At 41.4% G+C, this 24,115-nt stretch overlaps 1 protein-coding gene across 1 annotated transcript; it reads right to left on the bottom strand.

The window, feature by feature from the left end:
• Nucleotides 1-4,187: 4,187 nt before the first annotated feature.
• On the bottom strand, nt 4,188-23,806 carry LOC132825328 (small ubiquitin-related modifier 3-like). Its single transcript, XM_060840464.1, has 4 exons — nt 23,701-23,806; nt 15,994-16,137; nt 8,347-8,418; nt 4,188-4,504 (listed from the first exon to the last, which is right to left on the bottom strand). Exons 1-4 carry the CDS (start codon nt 23,722-23,724, stop codon nt 4,442-4,444), a joined length of 303 nt encoding a protein of 100 aa, XP_060696447.1. The 5' UTR covers nt 23,725-23,806; the 3' UTR covers nt 4,188-4,441.
• Between the last annotated feature and the right edge of the window lie 309 nt (nt 23,807-24,115).

The raw sequence follows: 24,115 nt of genomic DNA, 5'->3' as shown, positions 1-24,115 counted from the left end.
AGCATAAATCCATCAGATATAGGAGTAGAATTAAGCAATTGGGGTCATATAGCTGATGTGTTACTCAACCCCATTCTCCTGTGTTCTACTCGTAATCCTTGATCCCTTTACTGATCAAGAACCTATCTATCTCTGTCTTAAGTACACTTGGTGACTAGGCATCCACAGCTTTCTGTGGCAATGAGTTCCACAGACTCACCACCCTCTGAGGAAATTCTTCATCTCGGTTCAAAAGGGTCATCCCTTCACTGAGGCTAGTGTCTCCTCTTAGAAACATCTTCTCCATGTGGACTTGAATGAGGCCTCTTAGTATTCTATAAGTTCTCAATCAGATCCGCCTGCACCCCCCTCCCCATATTCTTCTTAACTTGATCAAGTAGAGACCAGAATCCTCAACTGCTCCTCAGATAACAAGTCCTACATTCCTGGAATCAATCTTGTAAACTACATCTGAACCATTCCAATGCCAGCACATCTTTCCTGAGGTACAGGGCCAAAAACTGCCATTTATTCCAAATGTAATCTGACCAGATACCTTTTACACCCTCAGCAGGACATCTCTGCTCCTGTACTCTAGCTCTCTCGAAATTAATGATAACATTGTATTTGGCTTCCTAACTGCCAACCAAACTTGCACATTAACCTTAAGAGAATCCTGAATTAGAACTCCCACGTCCCTTGTGCTTCAGATTTCAGACACCTTGCCTCAATTTTTTTAAGTCGACACTTCTAGTCTTTTCACCAAAGTGCATAACTTTACACTTTCCCACATTGTATTCCATTTGCCACTTCCTTTATCAACAAACCTAGCCTCCCCACTTCCTCAACACTACCTGCCCTTCCATACTGACTTGCTGTGGGTCTAGTAACAAAGGGAAGATCAGGTAAAGACAGCAAATTTCCTTTCCTGAAGGGCATTAGTGAGTCAAATAAGTTTTTTTCAACCTTTTTTTGGGTCATCGGTAGACTCTTAATTCTTATTTTTACTGAATTACAAATACCACATCAGCCAATGGCAGGGGTAGAACCATAGTCCCCAGAACATGAGCTGATTTTCTGGATTAAGAGTACAGCGATAATAGCACTGGGCCATCACCTCCCCTCACAATCATTGCTTTTCACATTCAGCCAAATATGAGCACATTCCTTTTATCTCTTGGTTTATAGCTCCAAACCAGTCACCAACTCATGTCAGTCATACAGCATGGAAACAGACCCTTCGGTCCAACTCGTTTGTGCAAACCAGAATTCCCAATCTGACCTAGTCCCATTTGTCAGCATTCGGCCCATATCCCCCTCAACCTTTCTACTCATACAGCCGTCCAGATGTCTTTTAAATGTTGTAATTGTATCCACCTCCTTCAGCAGTTTGTTCCATACGTGCACCACCCAGTGTGTGAAAAAGTTAGCCCACAGGCTCTTTTTAAATCTTTCCCCCTCACCTTAAACCTATGACCGCTAATTTTGGACTCTCATACCCTGTTGAAAAGACTCTGGCTATTCACCCTTTCCATGCCCCCCATGACTTTATGAACCTGTAAGGTCACCCCTCAGCCTCCAATGCTCCAGGGAAAAAAAGCCCAGCCTATCCCTATTAACTCAAACCCTCCTGCCCAGGTAACATCCTTTTCTGCAGCCTTTCAAGTTTAACATCATTCCTATAGCAGGGTGACCAAAATTGCTCACAGTAAGTGGCCTCACCAATATCTTGTACAGCTGCAACATGATGTCCCAACTCCTATAGAAATGAAGTGCCAATCACTTTCACCATCTTAACTACCTGCGAATCCACTCAAGATTATCAAAAAAATAAAATGTGCAGAGTGAGTTAATAATCTCATCAAATATCTTCTGGATGCTCTAACAGACAACATCCATTTACAATTCCCTATTTATCATACATATGATAGCTTAACTTCTATCAGGTGGTGAAGTTAGATATGGCCAATCCTTCATAAATTCGTGCCAACTCATTTTGATCGACTCTCACATGTTCAAGTCCTCATTCGCTCAGTTGGTAGTTTTTTTTTAAAAACACAAGTTTACAATTACAACTTTTCAATCCAAAAGCACACCAGCTAAATTAGGGAAATTTGGAGAATAATTAATACTTTTGCAATTTCATCTATTTCCAACACACTGGGCTGGAAAATATCAGGTCCTGAAGAGTTTTCTAATTATTTTATCCATTTTTACTTAAATTTAATCCACTGGATTCCTCCCTTAGATTTTCTTTAATATTCCTTCTATCCCTAGTACTTTTTTCTCCACTTCCTCTGCAGCACAAACATATGCAAAGTATTAATTTTACAATTCTGCCATTTTCTTAGTGTTTTAATGGACCTAAATTCACCTTACCACCCTCTCAACATATTAACAAAAAAATGCTTGCTGCAAACCAACATTCCCTGCAAGGCATTTTCATATTCTCCTTTTGCAACTCCTAATAAAATCATAGTCCGTGTTGCTCTTCGGAAACCCCTTTCTTTTTGTATTTGCAGCTACAGCAACTTAACTATACAAGTATTTGGTTTTATCACAATATTACCAGCACTTCATCACCCCAAATAATTCACTTCATAATTTTCTATTGTTTATCTGAGGATTTACCCATTATCAATTCAACAGTTTACTGGAGCCAATTTCTAATTTCCCATGAAATGGGCCTTAAATTCAAAACTTTAGGTTAGGATTTTCTTTGACCCTGAAACCCATTACTGAAATTCAGTCACACATTTCAGACATGACATCAAGTGCAAAATAGTCAACCAACATAGTGTTTTGGAAGTTAAGTCCTTTACACAGCAAACCTAACAACAAAGCTGCACATGGAATGGATTGGATTATTCCGTATTTTAGGAATTTTTAAAATCAGTTCATCTTTTCCTCCCAGAGGAATGGCTGTGGGAGTGAGTTGTGTGTCACATTTTGAAACAAAGTAAATTTGCATACATTTAAGAAAAATGGTCACAGGCTACAGTAATTGAAAATGAATCAAATACAGAGGAGTTGATTTATTTCAAACCTGATACAAGTATTGGATCCCATCATTATTAATTAGGATCACCAGGAAATGTAAAGCAATTTTTTACGTTCATGTCAAAACTTCAAAAACTCAACCTACAGTCAGCATATCCCAAGTTACTTTGGGTATGCAGCAAGTCTACTTTGTAAATGTCAGACCATTAGATTGAGCTGTGCTCTCGTTTATATCTCTAACCTGGACTCAGACTGCTTATGGAGGTGAGTAGCAGCACAATACTCGAGATATCCAAAGCAGACTTGAAACGTTTAATGCTGGGTTTCCCACATTTGAAGTTTTATTACATTCAGACATGGTTGTAGACATTAACAATTACACATTGCTTAAAAAGCAAAAGCTTCTACTACAGGCTTCCTTATTTTATTGCACAACTTTAACAAAGTTACAAACTATCCCTACCTATATTAGAAGGTTCCCGAAACAGATAGCAATTATTCGTTGACAATGTAGCAGTTAAAGTCGAGACCCATTTTAACACTTAAAATTTGAAGTATCTAGATATTTTTGTTGAGTGTTTTGTACTTAGATATAAGCCTGCGTAAGACTCACCGCAGATCCCATTTACAACATGGAAGCTACGAGTTTGATTCACAATCTGTACTGTTTTAGTTCAGGATTGTCCAAAGTACAAACCAAGAATCGCATGCAATTGTTCAAAGTCGGTAAATCATTCCTCAAAGGCCAAGAGACAACATTTTTCCATGACTTATTTGTTGACCTCTTCTAGTGAACTTTGAGTGTGGTAGTGGTGTTGGAAAAAGTCATTATTAGCAATGTTGCCTTTTGACTAGGCAACTTTCAAACCTCAAAATCAGCTAATTTCAATACAATTGACAGATACATAATAGGAGCACAGATTTAAATTCTGCTCCTAAACTGCCATAGCTTTTATTTAGGAATACAGAAAGCTCAGGAGGGACACCACATCTAGTTTCTGTACCATCTGATCCTTCTTAAAAATCCCGGACACAAATATGCGCAGCAAGGACTGGATTAAAAAGATTATTGTTGCCCTTCACAAAACTGACCAATAACATATCATTTAGAGTATGGTACTAGAGACTGAAATTACCTATTGCAAGAGCAAAATCAGTAGCTATTTCACTCAGTTACATAATCCATAAGACATGTAAAGGAAACACTGTACATACAAGATCAACTTTATTGGGATTAATCCAAAATACAAAGAAAATTCCCTGTATCCAGAAAGTAAAACAATGCAAAAAAAAGCAATTTATTGTAAAGATGTCTCACAGCTCTTTACCCCTCCCTCTAACATTTTTATAACAGCGATTGCCCCAAATGTTGCAAATTGTTCAAAATAGAGTAAAATACAGCGTGTTGCATGAACATGTACATTTTGTGGAACATTATTTACATTAAATTACTGTCATGAGGTTAGCAGGTTCCTCCCGTCTGCTGCTGGAATACATCAATGGTGTCTTCATCTTCCATTTCCAACTGCAAAAGGACGGACAGAAAATAAGAGATGAATTTCTTAACCAAGGATCTCAAAAATACCATACATCAACATCCAAGTGGCTCAGGACATTGTAGGTGCTAACAATAAAATTCCAAAAATGCTGGAAACAATACAAGTAGAGATCAAATTAAGCAATCAGTAGACCCTGGTTAGAAAGAGAAAAATCTGAAAACACAAAATGGAGTCCAACAGGAAAAATGATACATAATTCAGGAACCTGAGCAAAACAAACAGGTGAACATCAAGAGCACAGACCAAATTAGTGAGGGTTCACACCAGAGCACTACACACATCTTCCTGGCATGCATCATGTCATACAACGGCCTCATTAATGACTTGGCAAGCCTCTCACTTTGGCAGAACGTGATGGAAAGCTGGGTGGTTGTGCCATATTTTCCAGAAAGATATTCAAAAGCTGAGAAAGGCAGGATTTTTTAAAAATCCATTCATGGGACTAACTGGCTGGGCTAGCATTCATTGCTCAATCCTAGATGTCCTTAAGGTGAGCTGCTTTCTCGAATCAATGCAAATTAATTGTAGCTACACCCACAATGCTGTTAACGAGGGAGTCTTTGGATTTTCAACCAATCACATTGAAGGAACAACAATGTATTTCCAAGACAGGATGAGGAACTTGTAGGCAGTAGTGTTCCCATGTATATACTGTAATTGTCATTCTAGATGGTAGTCATGAGCATGGATAGTAGTGAATTGCTGCACTGTATCGGAGAGATGACAAATAATGTTGCTACCGAGCAGTGATGGAAGGAGTGAATGTTTGTGGATGTGGTGCCAATCAAGTTCCATGACCCTGAAGGTGTCAAGCTTTTGCCTTTAGTTGGAGTTGCACTCATTACACTTCTGACTTATATCCTGTAGGTAAGAGTCCAGAGGTTTGTTACTCACTGCAGGACTCCCAGCCTCTGACCTACTCTTGAAGGAGAGGATTTATAGGAATAGCACAGTTCAGTTTCAGGTCAATGGTAACCCCCAGGATGTTGATAGTGATGACAATACTATTGATGGTTCGATCCTCTTTCGTCAGCAATGGCCATTGCCTAGCACTTGTGTGGCACAAACGTTATTTGTCACTTATCAATGCAGGCCTTAATACTGTCCAGATCTTGCTGCAATTTAACATGGACTGCTTCAGCGTTGTAGTTGGGAAAGGTGTTGAACATTTCGCAATCAGCAAACAGCCCCCCCCCCGCTTCTGACCTTATGATGGAGGGAGAATCATTGAAGATGCAGCTAAAGGTGGCTGGACGTAAGACACACCAAGAACTCCTGTGGAGTTGTCTTTTAACTGAGATGAGTCAACTCCAAGCAGCAAAACCAACTTCCTTTGTGCTAGGTATGACTCCAACGAACAGAGGACTTTTCTGTTCTCTCTCTCTCTTCACTGCCACCACAAACATCACCCACTATTCCAAATGAATAATTTTGCCAGGGCTCCCTGATGGACAAATGCAACCTTGATGTAAATGGCAGTTACTCGCATCCACCTCTGGAATACAGTTTTTATTTATGTATGAACCAAAGCTGTACTTATGTCAGGAGTTGCATGGCTCTGGTGAAATGCAAACAGTGTCAATGAGCACTTTATTAATAATCAAGAGTAGATTGATAGTGCAGTAATTAACCAGGTTGGATGTGTCCTGGTGTGTACATAGGACATATGTGGGCAATTGTCCACATTATAGACTAGAAATCAGTGTTGCAGCTGTACTAAAATAGCTTGGCTATGGGCACAAGTTTTAGAGCACACACCTTAATTACAATTGCTGAAACGGTGTCAGGGCCCATTGCATTTGCAGTATTCAGTGCCCTCAGCCATTTGTTGACATGTGAAATGAACCAAATTGACTGAAGATTGGCACTGGTGATGTTGGAGTCCTCCAGAAGCAGCCAGGGTGGATCATCACTCAGCGACTTCCAGCTGAATAGTATTACAAGTATTTCAGCCTTCTCTTTTGCACTGATTCACTTCTGGACTTCATTGTCATTGAGGATGGAAATATTTGTGGAGCCACCTCCTTCAATGAATTGCTCAATGGTCTACCGCTATTCATGACTGGATATGGCAGGAATGCAGAGTTAAGATTTGATCTGTTATTGTGGAATCACTCAGCTGTCTATCACATAGCATTTAAGCTGCTTGGCATGAAACTACACCAAAGGACTATTTGCACCAGATGACACCTCAGTTTTACATACATCTAGCACTGCATCCAGCATGTCTCCTGAACACTTCATTGAATCAGAGATAATCTGTTGGCTTTATGGTAATGGTAGAATGCGCAATGTCAGACCATAAGGCTGCAAATTGTCTTCAAGTACATCTCTGCTGATCGTTCACACTGTTGGATAGATCGTCCATCTTGAGTTGCTAGATCTGTTCAAAATCTACCCTATTTGCACAATGATAACGCCACACAGTGTATTGAAAATGGGATCTCCACAAGTACTGTGCCACTGTCACTCTTACTGATACTGTCTTGGAGAGATGAATCTGCAGCAGGTGGATTGGTGAGGATGAGATGAAGAATGTCAGTTCCTTCACCTGCCACACTGTCCTTTAGGACTTAAAAAGGCTCAGTCTGTAGTGGTGCACCCAAGACACTCCTGGTGGTGATGGACATCTTGCACCCTTGCCACCCTCAGTGCTTCCTCCAAACATGAGCAGGCCTAGAAAGTGAGAGATTAATGAGTACGTTTCCTTGCCAATGCTTGACTCGATGCCATGACATTTAATGGGATCTGGAGTCAATGTTGGAGGTCACTCAGGGCAATTCCCTCCTGACTGTCTAGCACAGTGCTGTCACTGCTGCTGGAATAGCAATGTTGCTATCTAGGACATTTGCAAGGTAGAATTCCATTAGTATGGCTACACCAGACTGCTCTCCCAGATGTTAATGAGGACTTTGCAAGATTGACATGTCTTCATTTGCTGTTGTAGATCCCAATGACTAGGTCAAAGTCAGGTGGTACATCTGGTTTCATCCCCATTTGAAATATTTGATACAACTGAGCATTTTGCCCAGATCTTTCAGAGGCCATCTTATACTGATAAGGCTTTGGGTCTAGAATCACTTGCAGTCCACAAAAAGTAAGGACAGCACCTCTCTTTCCTTTAAGGCATACAAAACATCTGGTTCACTGACAATAATCAGTAAGTTTCATGGTTATCATTAGATTTTTCATTCCAGATCTTTCTGATTTACAATTCCACAAAGTGACATGGTCCCGAGAGCATTACCTGGATCTCTGGATTACTACTCCAGCAACAATACCATTACATCATCAACACCTCTAACAACAGAAGTACAGAGTTATGGGGAATAGGCAAGATCATTATCAGCCATGACCTTGCAGAATGGTGAAACAGACTTGAGGAGCCATATTTCCTACTCTTGTTCTTATTTCTTACGTTCTTATGAATGGTTGGATGGGCAAGAATCAAGCAGGGGAGCAGAGAAATGTTTGGTGTTTCACAAAAGACTAGGATTTAACATTTATCATTGAACATACGTAAACAATTGCTCAACTGATCCTTTAATAGTCTAGCGCACTACAGCCACTCCGCTTTATGTGTGGATTCACTGCCCATTGATCCGCACACTCTCAAAAGGTCAGTCCACTCCTGATTTTCTTGCTCCACTGACAGTTCCTGAAGGATCGTGCAGTCCTTCATAGTAGACAGGGGATTTACATTGTAGCAGCAAACATGTTTTTGTGCTTTCCGCAGGAGATCCATGCTCCTAACCCCTGCAGGTAATGAGAATTTAGTGTATTGCCAAACCGTGAAAAGGGTACTCACCATAGCTGGTGTATCAGTTTCATTTATTGGCTGCCCATCGAAACGAAACCTGATCTGTCTGATCTGCAAGCCCTGCCAGCGAAAAATAAAATCAGAGTGGTAAATTACTGTAGCTATTAGCTGTGGTTAAAAATGGTGTAACAAGTTATCACCTCTTCATTTGTGACCTGGGTCTGAGTTAGCTTTGAGAGGTGATACAAAAGTAACCTTTTTAGTCCTGGCTGTAAAAGTCTCTTGATTATCAAAGTGACAGTCACAGACTTTGAAGCAGTAATGACAACCTGAGCTCTGAATAAGCTAAACCAGCTTTGCTTCCTCTCCAAAGAAGTACCTGTTCTCTCAGCTCATTTGAGAAATTACAACAACTTGCAAGCTTTAAAAAGGGGTCTCAGTGGGAAGTACTATCCCAGATGATGAGGAAGAATATCTTATAAACTGTACTTTAACTACTCTACCTTAAAGGTACATTAAAAACTTACTCATCTATGGGAATTAAAAATACTAAATTAAGACCTCACCCTAATGGCCTTTGCTACATTTCAGAGATTTTACCTTTTAACAGCGAAATGGATTTTTCCAGATACGGTCTTGGGCTCAATACAAAGCCCATGCTTCCTATGAACTGAGGCCACAACCACCTGATGAAGGAGCAGCGCTCCGAAAGCTAGTGCTTCCAATTAAACTTGTTGGACTATAACCTGGTGTTGTGAGATTTTTTAATTTTGTACACCCCAGTCCAACACCGGCATCTCCAAATCATGAGGCCAGACGGTGTATGTAAAGCAACTCAATAGCATGGCAGGGAACAAACCTATTTATACAATCTCTGAGGGACACTAGATAATTAACAGCTTGTGTCAGAATCTTTTCTATTGTACTAGATTAAAACAATCCCTAACTTGGACATCACATGTTAAACACTTGCATTCATAAAACCATTGAAACAGAATGACATTTCAAAGGCAAGAGTGAGAAAAACAGCTCACTGAACAGATATTACACTTCATTATATACACTGGACCTACAATTTTACTGTCTGATGTTTTGATTCTTCATTTCTGTATCAGGGTGATCTTCAGCAAATTGTTATCATACATCGGGTTTTAATCAAGGAAGAAAGAGCTGCCAAAATAGTAGTGAACAATTTACTGTTGAAAATTGATATGGGGAGTCATCAGAAAGACACTAGTTATTAGTTAATAACACACCAGGAACAGGTTGGACACAGAGCATACTGGAAGAGTTAAGGGTGAAAATTGCAGTTGCACTGACTATAATCTTCCAACCGTCCTTAGATAAATGGGTGATGCATAGGACTACAGAATTGCACAGGATATATCCAGCCACTAGAGGTCAGTCAGTTTAACCTCAGTGATGAGAAAGCTTTAGGAAATGTGATCCTGGTCTTGACAAATGTAGACTAACAAATGAATTTAAAGGGCAAGGGAGTGTGAAAAAGTGCCACATGCTGTCCACAAAGTTGAAGTTGGTTGAGTAACAAAACAGATAAGTGGTGAGATAGGTACATAGTAGAGTTCTCCAAGGGTCAATAATTGGAGCTTTCACTAATCTACATTAACGACCTACAATGGGGCGTGCAGGCCACAATTTCAAAACGGACAGATGACAAAACCCAGAAGCACTGAATTGTGAAAAGAACAGTGATAAACAACATGAGATCATAAACCAGCCGATGGAATGGGGAGACGTGTCAGTTGAAACTCAACCTACAGAAGTGAAGTGATGCTCTTCCTAACAAGATGGTGGGCAGCATGGTGGCACAGTGGTTAGCACTGCTGCCTCACAGCGCCTGAGACCCGGGTTCAATTCCCGACTCAGGCGACAGACTGTGTGGAGTTTGCACGTTCTCCCCGTGTGCGCGTGGGTTTCCTCTGGGTGCTGCAGTTTCCTCCCACATTCCAAAGATGTGCGGGTCAGGTGAATTGGCCATGCTAAATTGCCCGTAGTGTTAGGTAAGGTGTAAATGTAGGGGTATGGGTGGGTAGGGGTATGGGTGAGTTGCGCTTCGGCGGGTCAGTGTGGACTTGTTGGGCCGAAGGGCCTGTTTCCACACTGTAAGTAATCTAATCTAATCTAATCTAAAAAGATGTGAGGATAGTTAACAAAATTAAAGGATTCAATTCATGAGGGGGTTCAGGAACGGAGGGGCCTAAGAATATTGCAAAGATCTTTACATTGGTGTCCTCCGGACAGGTTAAGATTGCAGTTGATGTGAAATACAGTACAAAAGCATTCATAGAATACTGTGACCCAGTTAGGGTACCACACTTTGGCAAAAATGTGAACACTTTGGAGAATATACAAAAAAGATCTACGAGAATGGTTCCACGAATGACATACTTCACTTACACGGACAGATTGGCAAAGCTGGAATTGTTCTTACTGAAGGTTCAGAGGAGATTTGAGGCATGCTTAAAATTGAGGAATCTACCCAGGGTAGGTAGAAACTGACCAAGAACCAAAGGACATCAATTTAAGATGACTGGCAAAAGAAAGTAACTAAGAAAAACATCCAAATTAGGAGTAGGAGTTCACCTTGCTCCTTTGGCCCACTCCACCAGTGAATAAGATTGCAGCTGATCTGACTACTCCACATTCCTGCCTACCCCCGATAAACCTTAATTCCCTTGTTTATCGTGAGTCACTCCCCCACTGCCTTCAAATATTTAAAGGCTCTGCACACCACTGTTTGAGGAAGAAACTTCCAAAGAATCATGATCCTCTAGGCAATAAAAATCAGATCTCGGTCCTAATCTCTCCCTTTTTTAAAAACCAGTTTATTTCCCACAAGTGGAAAAATCCTCTCCACAAGTTACGATCCCTTAGGAACTTGTGTTTCAACCGAATTGCTTCACTCTTCTAAACTCCAGCAGATACAAGCTTAGTCTGACCAAACTCTCCCCATAAGACAACCCACCCATTCTCGACACTAGGTTAATAAATGTTCTCTGGCCTGGTTCAAATGAATTTACACTGGTCCTTCAATAAAAGGACTAAATAAAGGGGCAGCATGGTGGCTCAGCAGTTAGCACTGCTGCCTCTCAGCACCAGGGACACAGGTTTGATTCCCATCGCAGCAACTGTGTGGAGTTTGCACATTCTCGCCGTGTCTGCGTGGGTTTCCTCCGGGTGCTCCGGTTTCCTCCCGCGTCCAAAGGTGTGCAGGTTAGGTGAACTGGCCATGCTAAATGGCCTGTAGTGTTAGGTGCATTAGTCAGGGATAAATGTAGGGGAATGGGTCTGGGCGTGTTGCTGTTCAGAGGGTTGGTGTGGACTTGTTGGGCAGGTTTTTGCAAGATAGGGGAATTAAGGGTATGGGGAATAATGCAGGTAGGAGGAACAGAGACGATGAATGGATCAGCCATGATTTCAATGAATGGCAGAGCAGACTCGACAGGACAAATGGCCTACTTCTGCATCTCGTGCTATGAAACTACGAAATGTTAAGTGAAGAATACAGGCCAGTGAAGAAAATGCTTTACAGATCAGGTTGAGATATTAGTCTGTCTGAAACCAGACAATAACCCACGCAAATTGTCCACCACTAGCTCATCTCTGTCCATTGCTGAGTGCACGTGACAAAGTATTCTTCAGAGAATCTTGGTGGTTCCCTCTAAGAGTGACTTTACTATGTTGTGTCTTGCACTTTTTTTCAATTAAAGCTGATTATTCTTGAAGTAAATGAGTTATAAAAAATGCTCTTTATTTTTGCTCTGACAATGCTAACTTTAGGTGTGGACTGTATTAATTTACAGTGCTCCTGCACTCAAAGACAAAATTAAGCCACTACAAAAATTTTACAATTGTGTTTCTGTAGGATTTTTTTTTACACCAAGCAGAAATACCCCAAAGTGATTCACATAATTCACATCAAGTTCAGCGAACACGATGCCCCAAAGAGGGGAACACCAGGAAAAGCTTCCTCTTAATGTGATGGAATTTTTTACAATGTGCTTGTCCAAGGGGAATGGTTGCTATCATATCTTTTGAAAAGGAGAACCTCTGAGGCCCATGCAGAAACTGTGCTACAAAAATTACATGCTCAAGTCCTGGAACAGGTCTGAACCAGAACCTATCTATTAAAGGTGAAAGTTACCTGTTGGACCAAACCAACACACGCTTTAAATGTTCAGATGCATCAAAATGAGTGCTCAAGTTGGAATGTTGCAAATATTAATTAAAGCTTAATTGATCATGAAAGTTCAGAGATGTGCAATTAACTAAGAGTGGTATTACTAACAGTGGAGAGAATCGCAGGTAGCTTCAATCCACTTGACAAACTTTGATGCTCAAAATAGCTAGGATTTTCCTTTCAGATCATAAACTGAGTCTAAACTTGATCTGAGTTCGTGACAGTGATTTATTTTGAGATTGAGAAATTATTGTCAAATAGACAAAATTATGGCTTCAAATTATGCCTTAAAATAACAATCTGAAGAGAAATTTAACGTTTTGAAGGTAATACTGAACATACGGTATGAATATAGGTCTAAGACACTAGTTAACTATGCATCCATGCATTGGAGAGAAAGATTAAATTTGGATGAATCGAAATGGAAAAAAATTGATTAAGCAATGTAATGTTACACAATACATACCTTGAGATGCTAAATCACTCGCAAGAGGAGCATAATTGTAGAAGCCAAGCAATATTCTTCCAGTACAACATCTCATGTGCTTTGGGCGAGACTGATGCTCAGTGCCAGGGACATGGATTTGATTCCAACCTTAGATGACTGACTGTTCTCCCTTGTCTGTGCGGATTTCTATCAGGTGCTCCAGTTTCCTCCCACTGTCTAAAGACGTGCAGGCAAGCACGTCAGCCGTGCTAATTTGTCCTGTCGTCTCCAAGGGATGTTTAGACTAAGTGGATTAGCTAGGCTAAATTTGGGATCACAACAATGGGCTGGGTCTGGGTGGGGTGCTCTTCAGAGGTTTGGTGCAGATTTGATAGATCAAATGGCCTTCACCTGCCCTGTAAGGGTTCTAAGATTCTATCTGGAACAGAATCTCAAGAGCAGCGAAAGATATGAATTAGTGGCCATAAATTATTTCAAGATGATCAAGAAATTATTAATGACAGGTAGACAAAATTATGACTTCAAAAAGCACAAATTACAAAGGAATGGATGGCATTAACTGGAATTGTGCCTGAAGATGTCAGTTCAAACAAAAATTTGAAGTTTTGAAGATAACATTGAACATCCTGTATGAATTCATGTTTAAGACACAAGTGAACTAAGCATCCATGCATTTGGTGAAAGCTGAAACATTCATCGGAAGGACCAACAGGCTAAAAAGAAAATACCAAGAAAAAATCTTTTGCTCATACCAGAGGTGATGGAACAGCACTTTTCTGGACCGATCTACGCTGCATTTAGATGGATTACAATGGAACCACAGGAACACAGCCAAAGAGAACGAAGTGTTTTGGAACAGGAAAATGGGAATCAAGTGTTGCAGAAGAAATAAATGGGTAAATACACTGATCATGGGATATGTCATGTTTTGACAGTTTGGAGAGAACTGATTAAGAAAATACTGAAGTTGGAAGATGACTATGATCAATTGGCAAAGGTCATTATGCAACGCTTGCATTGCAAAGACCATTTAGCCTGTTATATTCATATCATTTATGGGGGAAACTCAGCTACTTCTACACAAATTTTAAACTATCCAATTCCCTCGAGAACGACAACTGAATCTGTACCACCATATTTTCAGGACCTCCACTGCAACTTGCATAAAACAGTTTTATAGAAATATTGATTAAAGGCTATTAATACATCTTGTATTGTGCGACAATTTAGGGTTCATCAATAACCTCAGCAAAGATACCCCTAGTTGGCAGTGATCAAAATATGATTATTATTCAAACTGAATGTAAAATTCAGAGAGCGAGTATTTTAAAGTAACCTTAATGCATAACAATGTTTTGAATGTTAAAGGAATTAAGGGTTATGGTGAGAGGGCATGTAAGTGGAGCTCAAGCCACAAAAGGTTCAGCCATGATCTTATTGAACAGCAGAATGGGCTCAAAGGGCCTGATGGCCTACTCCTGATCTTATTTCTTACATTTGTTCTAATAAAACAGGCAAGGGGACTTATTCCTAACTGATATTTTTGTAATTATGCATGCATTTCAGCTACAAGATGATGCGTTTTCAATTCACCATAATGGCTACACTTTAACAACTTGAGAAGCCAGGTAAGCAAACAACCACTAAATATTTTGTTACAGCAATATAATTACTGTAATGTCATTTGAGCTTATCTGGCAGTTAAAACCCATGTTGTAGTGCTATTCTGACACCATAAAATTGTCTTGGACATTCATGTATTCTGAAATATAGGAGGTTAGAGGCACACTTACATACTTAGTTTGTGAGAGAGGAACCTTGATTATCCAAACACCACGGGGAATATTTTGTTCGGATAGTCAAATGCCAGATAACACAGTTTAGCCAAGTATTGGGACTTTGCATTCCTGTTCAGATAATCCAAAATTCGGATAATCAAGGTTCCTTTGTATTAGGAATGTTTTAATGTTACCCATTACCTAATTTTAACAGAAAATTGTTTAGAGTTCCCTGGAGCATCAGAGGCTGAGGGGTGACCTTAGAGAGGTTTACAAACTTATGAGGGACATGGTCAGGATAAATAGACAAAGTCTTTTCCCTGGGGTCGGGGAGTGCAGAACTAGAGGGCATAGGTTTAGGGTGAGAGGGGAAAGATTTAAAAGAGATCCAAGGGGCAATTTTTTTTTCCCAAAGAAGGTGGTATGTGTATGGAATGTGCTGCCAGAGGAAGTGGTGGCAGCTGGTAGAACTGCAACATTTAAAAGGCATTTGGATGCGTATTTGAATAGGAAGAGTTTGGAGGGATACGGGCCAGGTGCTGGCAGGTGGGACTAGATTGTGTTGGGATATCTGGTCGGCATGGACGGGTTGAACCGAAGGGTCTGTTTCCATGCTATACATCTCTATGACTCTAAATTGTCCTCTCCCATTTACATTTATACTGCTAATTTCTTGCAGGACACTAGCAATCTCAATGAAAAGGCATCGTTTCAAATCACTATTTTAAACAATATGGTTCATACAAATGCATGTGTTGAACTGCCTTAGTGCAATTCTGAAAATAAATGAGCAGAGCAGTGATAAGCACCCAGTCCTAGGGGAGTCAGGAAGAAACAGGAAAAATTGCTTTGGCTTAAAATAAGAGCAGAATGCTGGAAAATATACAGCATCCAAAAGGAGAGAGAAATTAACTGTTCATAGTGATAATTTTGTTATATCTGAAATGTTCAATCCACAGGAAAAGGTTTTGATGTTTGACATCAACTTTCTAACATGATTTCAAGAGAAAGTAAGATGCTACATGACTTGCAAAGTATTTGTAGATTTCCAGCAACCTCAGTATACTTGTTACTTTGGTCTGTTTGAATTTTGTAAGAGCAGTTGTGAAGCAAAGAGTAGCTTGACAGGTTACCAAAGAACCAATGTAACAACATAAGAAGCCTGAACATAATTTCTGTACAATAGTCCTAAGTTATTGGGGCTAGCTGGGCTTTTGGAATAACCAAATATTTACTGACTATGTTTACTCATTTAAAATATCACTAACCTGTCTCTCACAATATGCTTTCATCAGTTTGCTCAGTGGTGTTTGCTTCTTTATCTTAAACTGTACGACTGAACCATCTTGTCCAGCCACTTTCAGGTTAATATGGTCATTCCTGTGGTCATTCCCTTCACTTTTCACATTTTCCTAAAGTTAAGATAAAGAAAACATCACAGTTAAAATCCAGACTTACAAAACAGAAGTCACACAAACTGCTCAAATACTATGAGTGTGTCAATGTGTGAGCAAAGCCAACTTTTCAGAAGAATCTCAAAAGTTGGTTTTGGGACAAGTTCTTTCCCAAACACAAGATATTCATATTGCTTTGAATATTTTATTCTACTTGCCAGATAATTATTATTCAACTTCAGCAAATCACAAACCAAATACAACTGATCTGGCATTCTATATTGATTTGCTCCTCACAACTCAAAGGATTGGTTTTAATTTAATCCAAGTCCAGGATGGAACTCAACCATATTCGTTAATTCCAGTGTATTTTTTCTAATGCAAGCTTCTACATTATAGAAATAGATTCTCATGACATGTTTATTAAGCAGGCACGGTGGCTCAGTGGTTAGCACTGCCGCCTCACAACACCAAGTGACCCGGGTTCAGACGACAGTCTGTGTGGAGTTTACATATTCTCCCAGTGTCTGCGTGGGTTTCCTCTGGGTGCTCTGGTGAAATGGCCATGCTAAATTGCATTAGTCAGAGGTAAACGTGGGGAGGGATGTCTGAGTGGGTTACTCTTCAGAGGGTCAGTGTGGACTTGTTGAGCTGAAGGGGCCTGTTTCCACACTGGAGGGAATTGAAATAGGCAATGGATCAATTTTCATATGTAATTGTTCCTGATTATTACAAAAAAACATACATTTCTCACTGCATCCCACATCAACTTCCCTACCACTGATATAGATTTAATGCCCCAGCTGCTTTTACTTACACAGAACATTTGTATTATTGTAACACCTTTATTGCAGTTAAGAATATGATCAAACAAAATCTGACAGAGCCACATAACAGAACATTGGGGTAGCAGGCCAAAAGCATGATCAATGAATTGAACATCTTAAAGAGGGAAGGAAAGCAATACAGAAAGGTTGAGGGGGGAAATTACAGATTAAGACATTAAAAGCTGAAGTTAAAAATCAGACAACACCAGGTTATAGTAAAACAGGTTTATTTGGAAGCACTAGCTAAACTTTTGCTATAAATTGTGTCTTACAATCTTATATTCCACAACTACCTGATAAAGGAAAGGAGCAGTGCTCCGAAACCTAGTGCTTCCAAATAAACCTGTTGGATTACAATCTGACGTTGCGTGACTTTTAACTTTGTACAACCCAGTCCAACACCGGCACCTCCAAATCTTAAAAGCTGAAGGCATGCTCACAAGTGATGGAATGATTAAAGTCAGGATGAGCATGAGACAAACTCAAAGTGCACTTATATCAGAAAGGTTGTAAGGCATCAGAAAGATAGGAAGGAACAAGGCCACAAAAGGTCTTAAACCATGGCTTTTTTTTTAAAAACATCCAGGAATTGCTTAAATCAGGTGCTAATGTATGCCAGCAAGAACAGACATGGATCAGTGAATAAGAGTAAGCAGAGTTTGGATGAGCTTATGTTTATAGATAGTGAAGATGAGAGGTTGGCCTGGACTGGACAAAAGTCACAGCTAAAACTAATACAGATGAGGGTATCAGAAGAGCTGAGACAGGCATGGTGCTGGACAATAGAGAAGAAAATAATGGCACTACTTGGTTGAAAGTTCAAATGAGGTCAAACAATGGCAAACAGTCTGATTTAGTTTCAGACAGCTATCAGGAAGAGGAATGGCATGTCAGGAAATCATTCTGACAATTAGAGACAGTAGACAGAATAGAAAGGTATTGACAAGGTAGAGCTGGGTATCAGTGATATCAGGGCAATTAACTTTATTTGACGTTGTTGACTGGCAGCACACAATTCAAAGATAAGGGAGTGAGGCTTTGGGAAATGATCAAGAGACAAGAAATTATTGTCAAGGATATGATGCAGGCCTACTATGGAAGATATTAAATGACAAGGTTCACAAAGTTAAGGGGTCTTGGCGACCTGCATTTGTGTGTCATCATGCAAAGACATTAATCTGGTAAAACTTCCCCCTGAAGATCCATTCCTTACATACTGAGCTGTAGAATATCGGTGAAGTACGTAGTTCCTTTTCTCATTCTAAAACAAACTATGGATGCTGTCTTTCCGATTTTGGTTTCATTTTTCATTACTATTCTTCTGCTGCTTTGCATAGTTCATTTCACCTTTACACTGTACATCACCAAGTCCGCTCCCTTTCAGAAAAAAATAAGTCCCTGTCACATTTCCTATTGTGGCCCTCTTATTCCCAATCATATTTTCATAATATTCAAGTTCTCCAATGCCATCCACTTTCAAAACATCACTACCTACATCTGATCCCACCACAAAACCTAATTTAACCATTTTCTGTTTGTGGTTTGGTTGTGTCAGCTCCATTAACATCTGTATTGTTATGAATGAAACAGCAAAGTGATAATAACTTGATGACATTAATGATGTTTGAGGGATAGATATTGTCCAGGATATCTAAATAATTCAAAAACGAGGTCATGGACCTTTGGATGTCAAAGCTGAAGACGGGACTAAAGTGTCACCCAAAAGACATCACCTCACCCCACTGCTGAATGGTACTACCTGGGGCCCATGTAAATTCAAAGTTTTACGTTATATTCAAAACTACAAACTACCATGCTACCTCAACAACTTACTCAGGGCTCATGCCTTCAAACTAAACTTTTTCGTATAGCTCTCACTTCACAACTGGGATGACAGATTCTTCAAATGCACGTTTTGGTAAATCCTCATTAAACCTCTCCCGTCATCCTTCAAAGCTATCCTGCCCCTGACTAAATTCCCAGTTATATCTCCACCTTTCCTTGGTTTTGGACATTTTTCTGCACTGAAGGCACTATATAAATGCAAGTTCAGTTTTAGACAGGGCTTGGAGTGTTACTCAAATCCTCTTTTGGCAAGTTCTGTCAAGTATGAAAGGTAATCCTAACTGTTCTTGCTGCCAGACAGCTTTAATTTGGAATCACAACAGAAGTCAGTGCGTGTACCTCCACTTGTCTGTATTCAGGAACAGAACCTGAGACCATTATTCACTCAAGTGAAAACAGTTTGTCTTCCCAATGGAAATAAATCTTAACTTTGGAAAAAACGGCAGTGCCTATTTGAGTAAAACTATCAGGACAACACTAAGGTTTAGTGTTATAAAACATAAACCAAGAGTTCACCAGCTAAATGGCAATAGGGAGCACCTCCAGGACACCCGCACCAATCAACCACATCGCCCTGTGGCCCAACATTTCAACTCCCCCTCCCACTCTGCCGAGGACATGGAGGTCCTGGGCCTCCTTCACCGCCGCTTCCTCACCACCAGATGTCTGGAGGAAGAACGCCTCATCTTCTGCCTCGGAACACTTCAACCCCAGGGCATCAATGTGGACTTCAACAGTTTCCTAATTTCCCCTTCCCCCACCTCACCCTGGTTCCAAACTTCCAGCTCAGCACTGTCCCCGGGACTTGTCCTACCTGCCTATCTTCTTTTCCACCTATCCACTCCACCCTCCTCCCTGACCTATTACTTTCATCCCCTCCCCCACTCACCTATTGTACTCTATGCTACTTTCTCCCCACCCTCCTCTAGCTCATCTCTCCATGCTTCAGGCTCTCTGCCTTTATTCCTGAAGGGCTTTTGCCCAAAACGTCGATTTTACTGCCCCTCGGATGCTGCCTGAACTGCTGTGCTCTTCCAGCACCACTAATCCAGAATCTGGTTTCCAGCATCTGCAGTCATTGTTTTTACCTTAGTGCTTCACAGACAATATTCTGCAGAAGAAAATGTTAGGAGCTCAAGTTATTTTACATAACAAGGTTCTAAATCTAGTTCACATAACAAAACAGCTTTATAATAACCAAACATCCTATTAATCACAAAAAAGAAACCACCAAGACTAAAAGAGTATTGAGATAAACTGAAAATTCACTTCTGACGGTTTATGCTCCAACAATCACCTTAAAGATGAAGAAAGACAGCTCTGCCTGGAAGTCTGCTGAGCTCCAATACAGTGGGATAGATCAGCACCAAAAGTACACTAGTACCTGTCATAAATTAAGCCAAAGTCTTGTGTTTTGGAACAAATAAAATTTAGATTATTGCACTTGCACAGTACCCGACCTTCCCTCTCCTGAAATTACATTACCTAGTGATGTTGCATAACCAACCAGCAAGACTTGAGTTAGGACCCCTGTTATAAAGCAGAGGTTGACTCCCCTCTGAGATCTAAAACCGAAACACAACGAGGAGCATCTGCCCCATAATCTATAAAAGGAATGCGAAAAGTTGTATAACCTGCTTGTCAGCAACTTCTAGTGGTTAACTAAAATAAATCTGATACTCACTTTAAAATCAACAAGGAACAATTTCTCTAACTCTAACAGTAAACAAATTAACTAAACTATTAAACAGAATAAATCCCTTCTAGCTACTAACTATTCCGGAATAAAGCAAAATTCCACTGGACTGTCGTGCGTGTAAATACAATCCCACTCAAAAACTAGAATTTAGTCTCTCAAAATTACAACCATACTAAGTGTCTTCCAGAATGTTTGGTGCCTTCTCCACCAGTTCTGTCAGGAATACTAACTAGTTGTACTGTTGTTACTTAGATGGTGCTTTCTCTAAGACATAGAGGAGGCTGAGAGAACCAGTGATTCTCTCAAGAGCTGAGGGCGATTAGCTCTGGTGGATGGCAGCTAGCTCTGGGTTCTTTAGCCAAACTGCTCCCTTCTTTTATATCCATTATGGCATATCAATATTTCTTACAATAGGATTGGCCCTATGTTGTCAAAACCACACTTTAAATTTAAAAGGCTTTTGGTATCTAAGTACCTGGTTCAAATTGATTGCTTAAAATCAAAAACCTATTGTCTCGGTAAAAACTGCTGCTTGGCCTAATAACTGTATGACCTTTCCATACTAATGTTTCAATTCAGGTGCTGTGTACTCGCAAACTTTCAAGCTGCTGCTCACAGACATACATTTTAAATTTCTCAAAACAAAATAAGCACACAATCTTTTAAAGGGACCACACAACACTCCCCCACAAGCACTTTACAAACAAAATTCGAACTTCCTGCCTCCCAACCCATAAGTACTCTACCCAACTTCTCAACACCACTCACTATTGATCACACAAACTGAGCTGCAACTATCACCTTGGAGCTCGAACTTTTTAAAAAAAGATACTGAATCTGGCCTGACAGATCATTGAGCCCTGATTTCTGTTCATGAAAAAAGCCAAGAAAAGGTAGATTCTTAAAAATCCCTGAATGTTAAACATTTTGCACCCCTCACCACCACCCACTCCAACCAAACCGCAAAGCTCTGCCCCAGTCTTTTTCATTCTCAGAGTCTTGGTGATTTTCAAGCCTCAAAGCAAGATCACAGTGGGAAAGGATTCAGAAGCACTGACTACCCAGTTGGAACATGCAGCAAAGATTTGGAAATGAAAGAAATCAAACCTAGAATCAATATGAAAGCAACGTGGAGGCACACTGTGGAAACAACAGATTTTGTAAAGGTTCATACCTGGGATGGAACAATTGTGTGAACAGCAATTCCTTTTTAGGGCAAACAATAAATACTGGAAAAGCTTAAATCCTAGGTGCTTCTGTGCAGGGAGAAACCAAATTAATATTTCAATTGCAGGGCCAGCATTTATCGTCCATCTTAGCTGCCTGAGAAAGTAGTGAGCTTCCTTCTTGAAATGCTGCACTCCATTTCGTATAGGTGGACCCACAATGCTGTTAGGAAGGACACTTGAGGACTTTGATTCAGTGAGACGGAACGAATGGCAATAGAGCTGCAAGATGGGAGAGAGTGTGGCTTGATGGGGAACTTGCAAGTGATGGTATCCAATATATTGGTTGCCCTTGCAGATGACTGCAGTTGACGGTTTGAAAGGTGAAAAGGTAGAGTGCATCTTGTATATGATACATACTGCTGAGTGAAGTAGGAATTGAATGGCACTATATCCACAAACAAAGCAAGTTGCTTTGTCCAGAACAGTGTCAAACTTCTAGAGTGCTGTTGGAGCTGCAGACAACCTTGTAAGCGGGGAGTATTCCATCATACTCCTGATTTGTGCCTCAAAATTGGCTATGCTTTGTGGAGTTCAGAAGTGAATTACTCTCTGCAACATTCTTTGACCTCTTCTTGAAGCTACAGTACTTGAGACTAGACTAGTTCATAGTCTGGTGAAGAGTAACCTCAATATTGATTATGCAAGAGTCAGTGATGATTATGTCATTGATTGTCAAAGAGTGATGGCTAGATTCACTTTTAGATTAGATTACTTAGCGTGTGGAAACAGGCCCTTCGGCCCAATAAGCTCACACCAACCCCTCCGTACAGCAATCCACCCAGACCCATTCGCCTACATTTACCCCTTCACCTAATACTACGGGCAATTTACTATGGCCAATTCATCTAACATTTTTGGACTATGGGAGAAAACCAGAGCAAACTCCACACAAGACAGTTGCCTGAGATGGGAATTGAACCCAGGTGTCTGGCGCTATGAGGCAGCAGTGCTAACCACTGTGCCAATGGAGACAGATATTACCTGACACTTGTGATGCAAATTTGTAACACGGTATGCTCATGGATAACTGCTTGAGATGCAATAAAAGGGTATCCAGGGGAATAGATTCCCACTCAAAATCCTTCACACAGCCTTGTACATGAAAACAAAAAGTGCTTTGCCAAAAAATGTCCCATGCATGCACACAGACTAAGAGGTTGTATTTTAAATATTTATACATGTTGACATAATCTAAGAAATCAGTTTATTCATCCAGGTCTGGAGTCTAGTTCTATGCGAAGTCTGACATATCCTGAACATGGGAAAAGCTACAAAACTAAAGTCTTGGGCAGTAAATTGTTGGACAACCCCCACGCCTATCACCGAGAACCGTAAATTACATTAAAAACTGCGTCAGTTATGCTGAGGTGACTGAGGGCGGCTAGCCACACGCACAGGCGACAGTGAAATGTTATTGTAGGCACCGACAGCCTTCCACAGATGATGGAAGGAAGGCCGAGAGATAAATTCCGCCGAAGCAGGAGAGTCCGGACGGTATCCGCCTTTGAACCTCAGTGAGGCCAATCCCGCTTCAGGACAGGCTCTCCCCTCCCACCCCCATGTACACACAGACCCCGCACCGCTGACCAAGGCAGAGGCCGGGAACGGCGACAAACCCGAGCCCGGGGCTTCAGCCGCGCCGCCCGGCCCCCGGTCAGGCCGAGAGCGGCTTCTGTCCACCGCAGTGCCCCCACCCCGGGTAAACCATACCTCACCCCCCCCCCCCCCACACACCCTGGGAGGTGAGGGTAAGGCCTGTCTCTCCTGTAGGCGGGGGGGCGGGGGTGAGAGAAGAGCCGGGGCCTGGAGCGGGGTCCGTCCGCGGCCTAGCGCCCACCTCCTCCTACCCTGGGCCGCAGGCTCAGCTCGGACCTTACCCCGGAGCGACCCCCTCAGGCCGGGCTCTCCGCCTCCCCCACACTCACTCACTGCACGCCCTCCCTTAGGCTGCCCTCTGTCTGTCACTCTCTCCCTCACTCACCCCCTTAGCTTTGTCCTCCGCCATCTCTCTCTCCCTCTCACTCTGGCAATGGCGGCCTCGTTTCCGCTCCTTGCCTCCCCCGCGCGCGCTCCGCGGGCCCGCGCTCAACCATTGGCCGGCGCCGCCACCACGTGATCCTCCCCGCCCCCCCAACCAACAATGGATCACGTGACCCCGGTCCTGACCCGCCCCGCCGCTCATCGGTCACGTGCTCCTTGCTGCAGTGGTTCTGCTCTACCGGCGGGGGGCGATACTGAGCTTCCCTCGCTTTACCCCATGGACATCTTCAGGCAATGTCTGTGGATCTCTGAATGATTTGCAGATGCTGGTGTTGGACTGGGGTGTACAAAGTTACAAATCACACAGGGAACAGGAGAATCGACGTTTCGGGCATAAGCCCTTCTTCAGGACGTCA

The sequence above is a fragment of the Hemiscyllium ocellatum genome, chromosome 20 (genome assembly GCF_020745735.1).
Source record: "Hemiscyllium ocellatum isolate sHemOce1 chromosome 20, sHemOce1.pat.X.cur, whole genome shotgun sequence".
NCBI lineage: Eukaryota > Metazoa > Chordata > Chondrichthyes > Orectolobiformes > Hemiscylliidae > Hemiscyllium > Hemiscyllium ocellatum.
The sequence above is the reverse complement of the archived record's forward strand: the minus strand, read 5'-3'. Positions and strand labels throughout refer to the sequence as shown.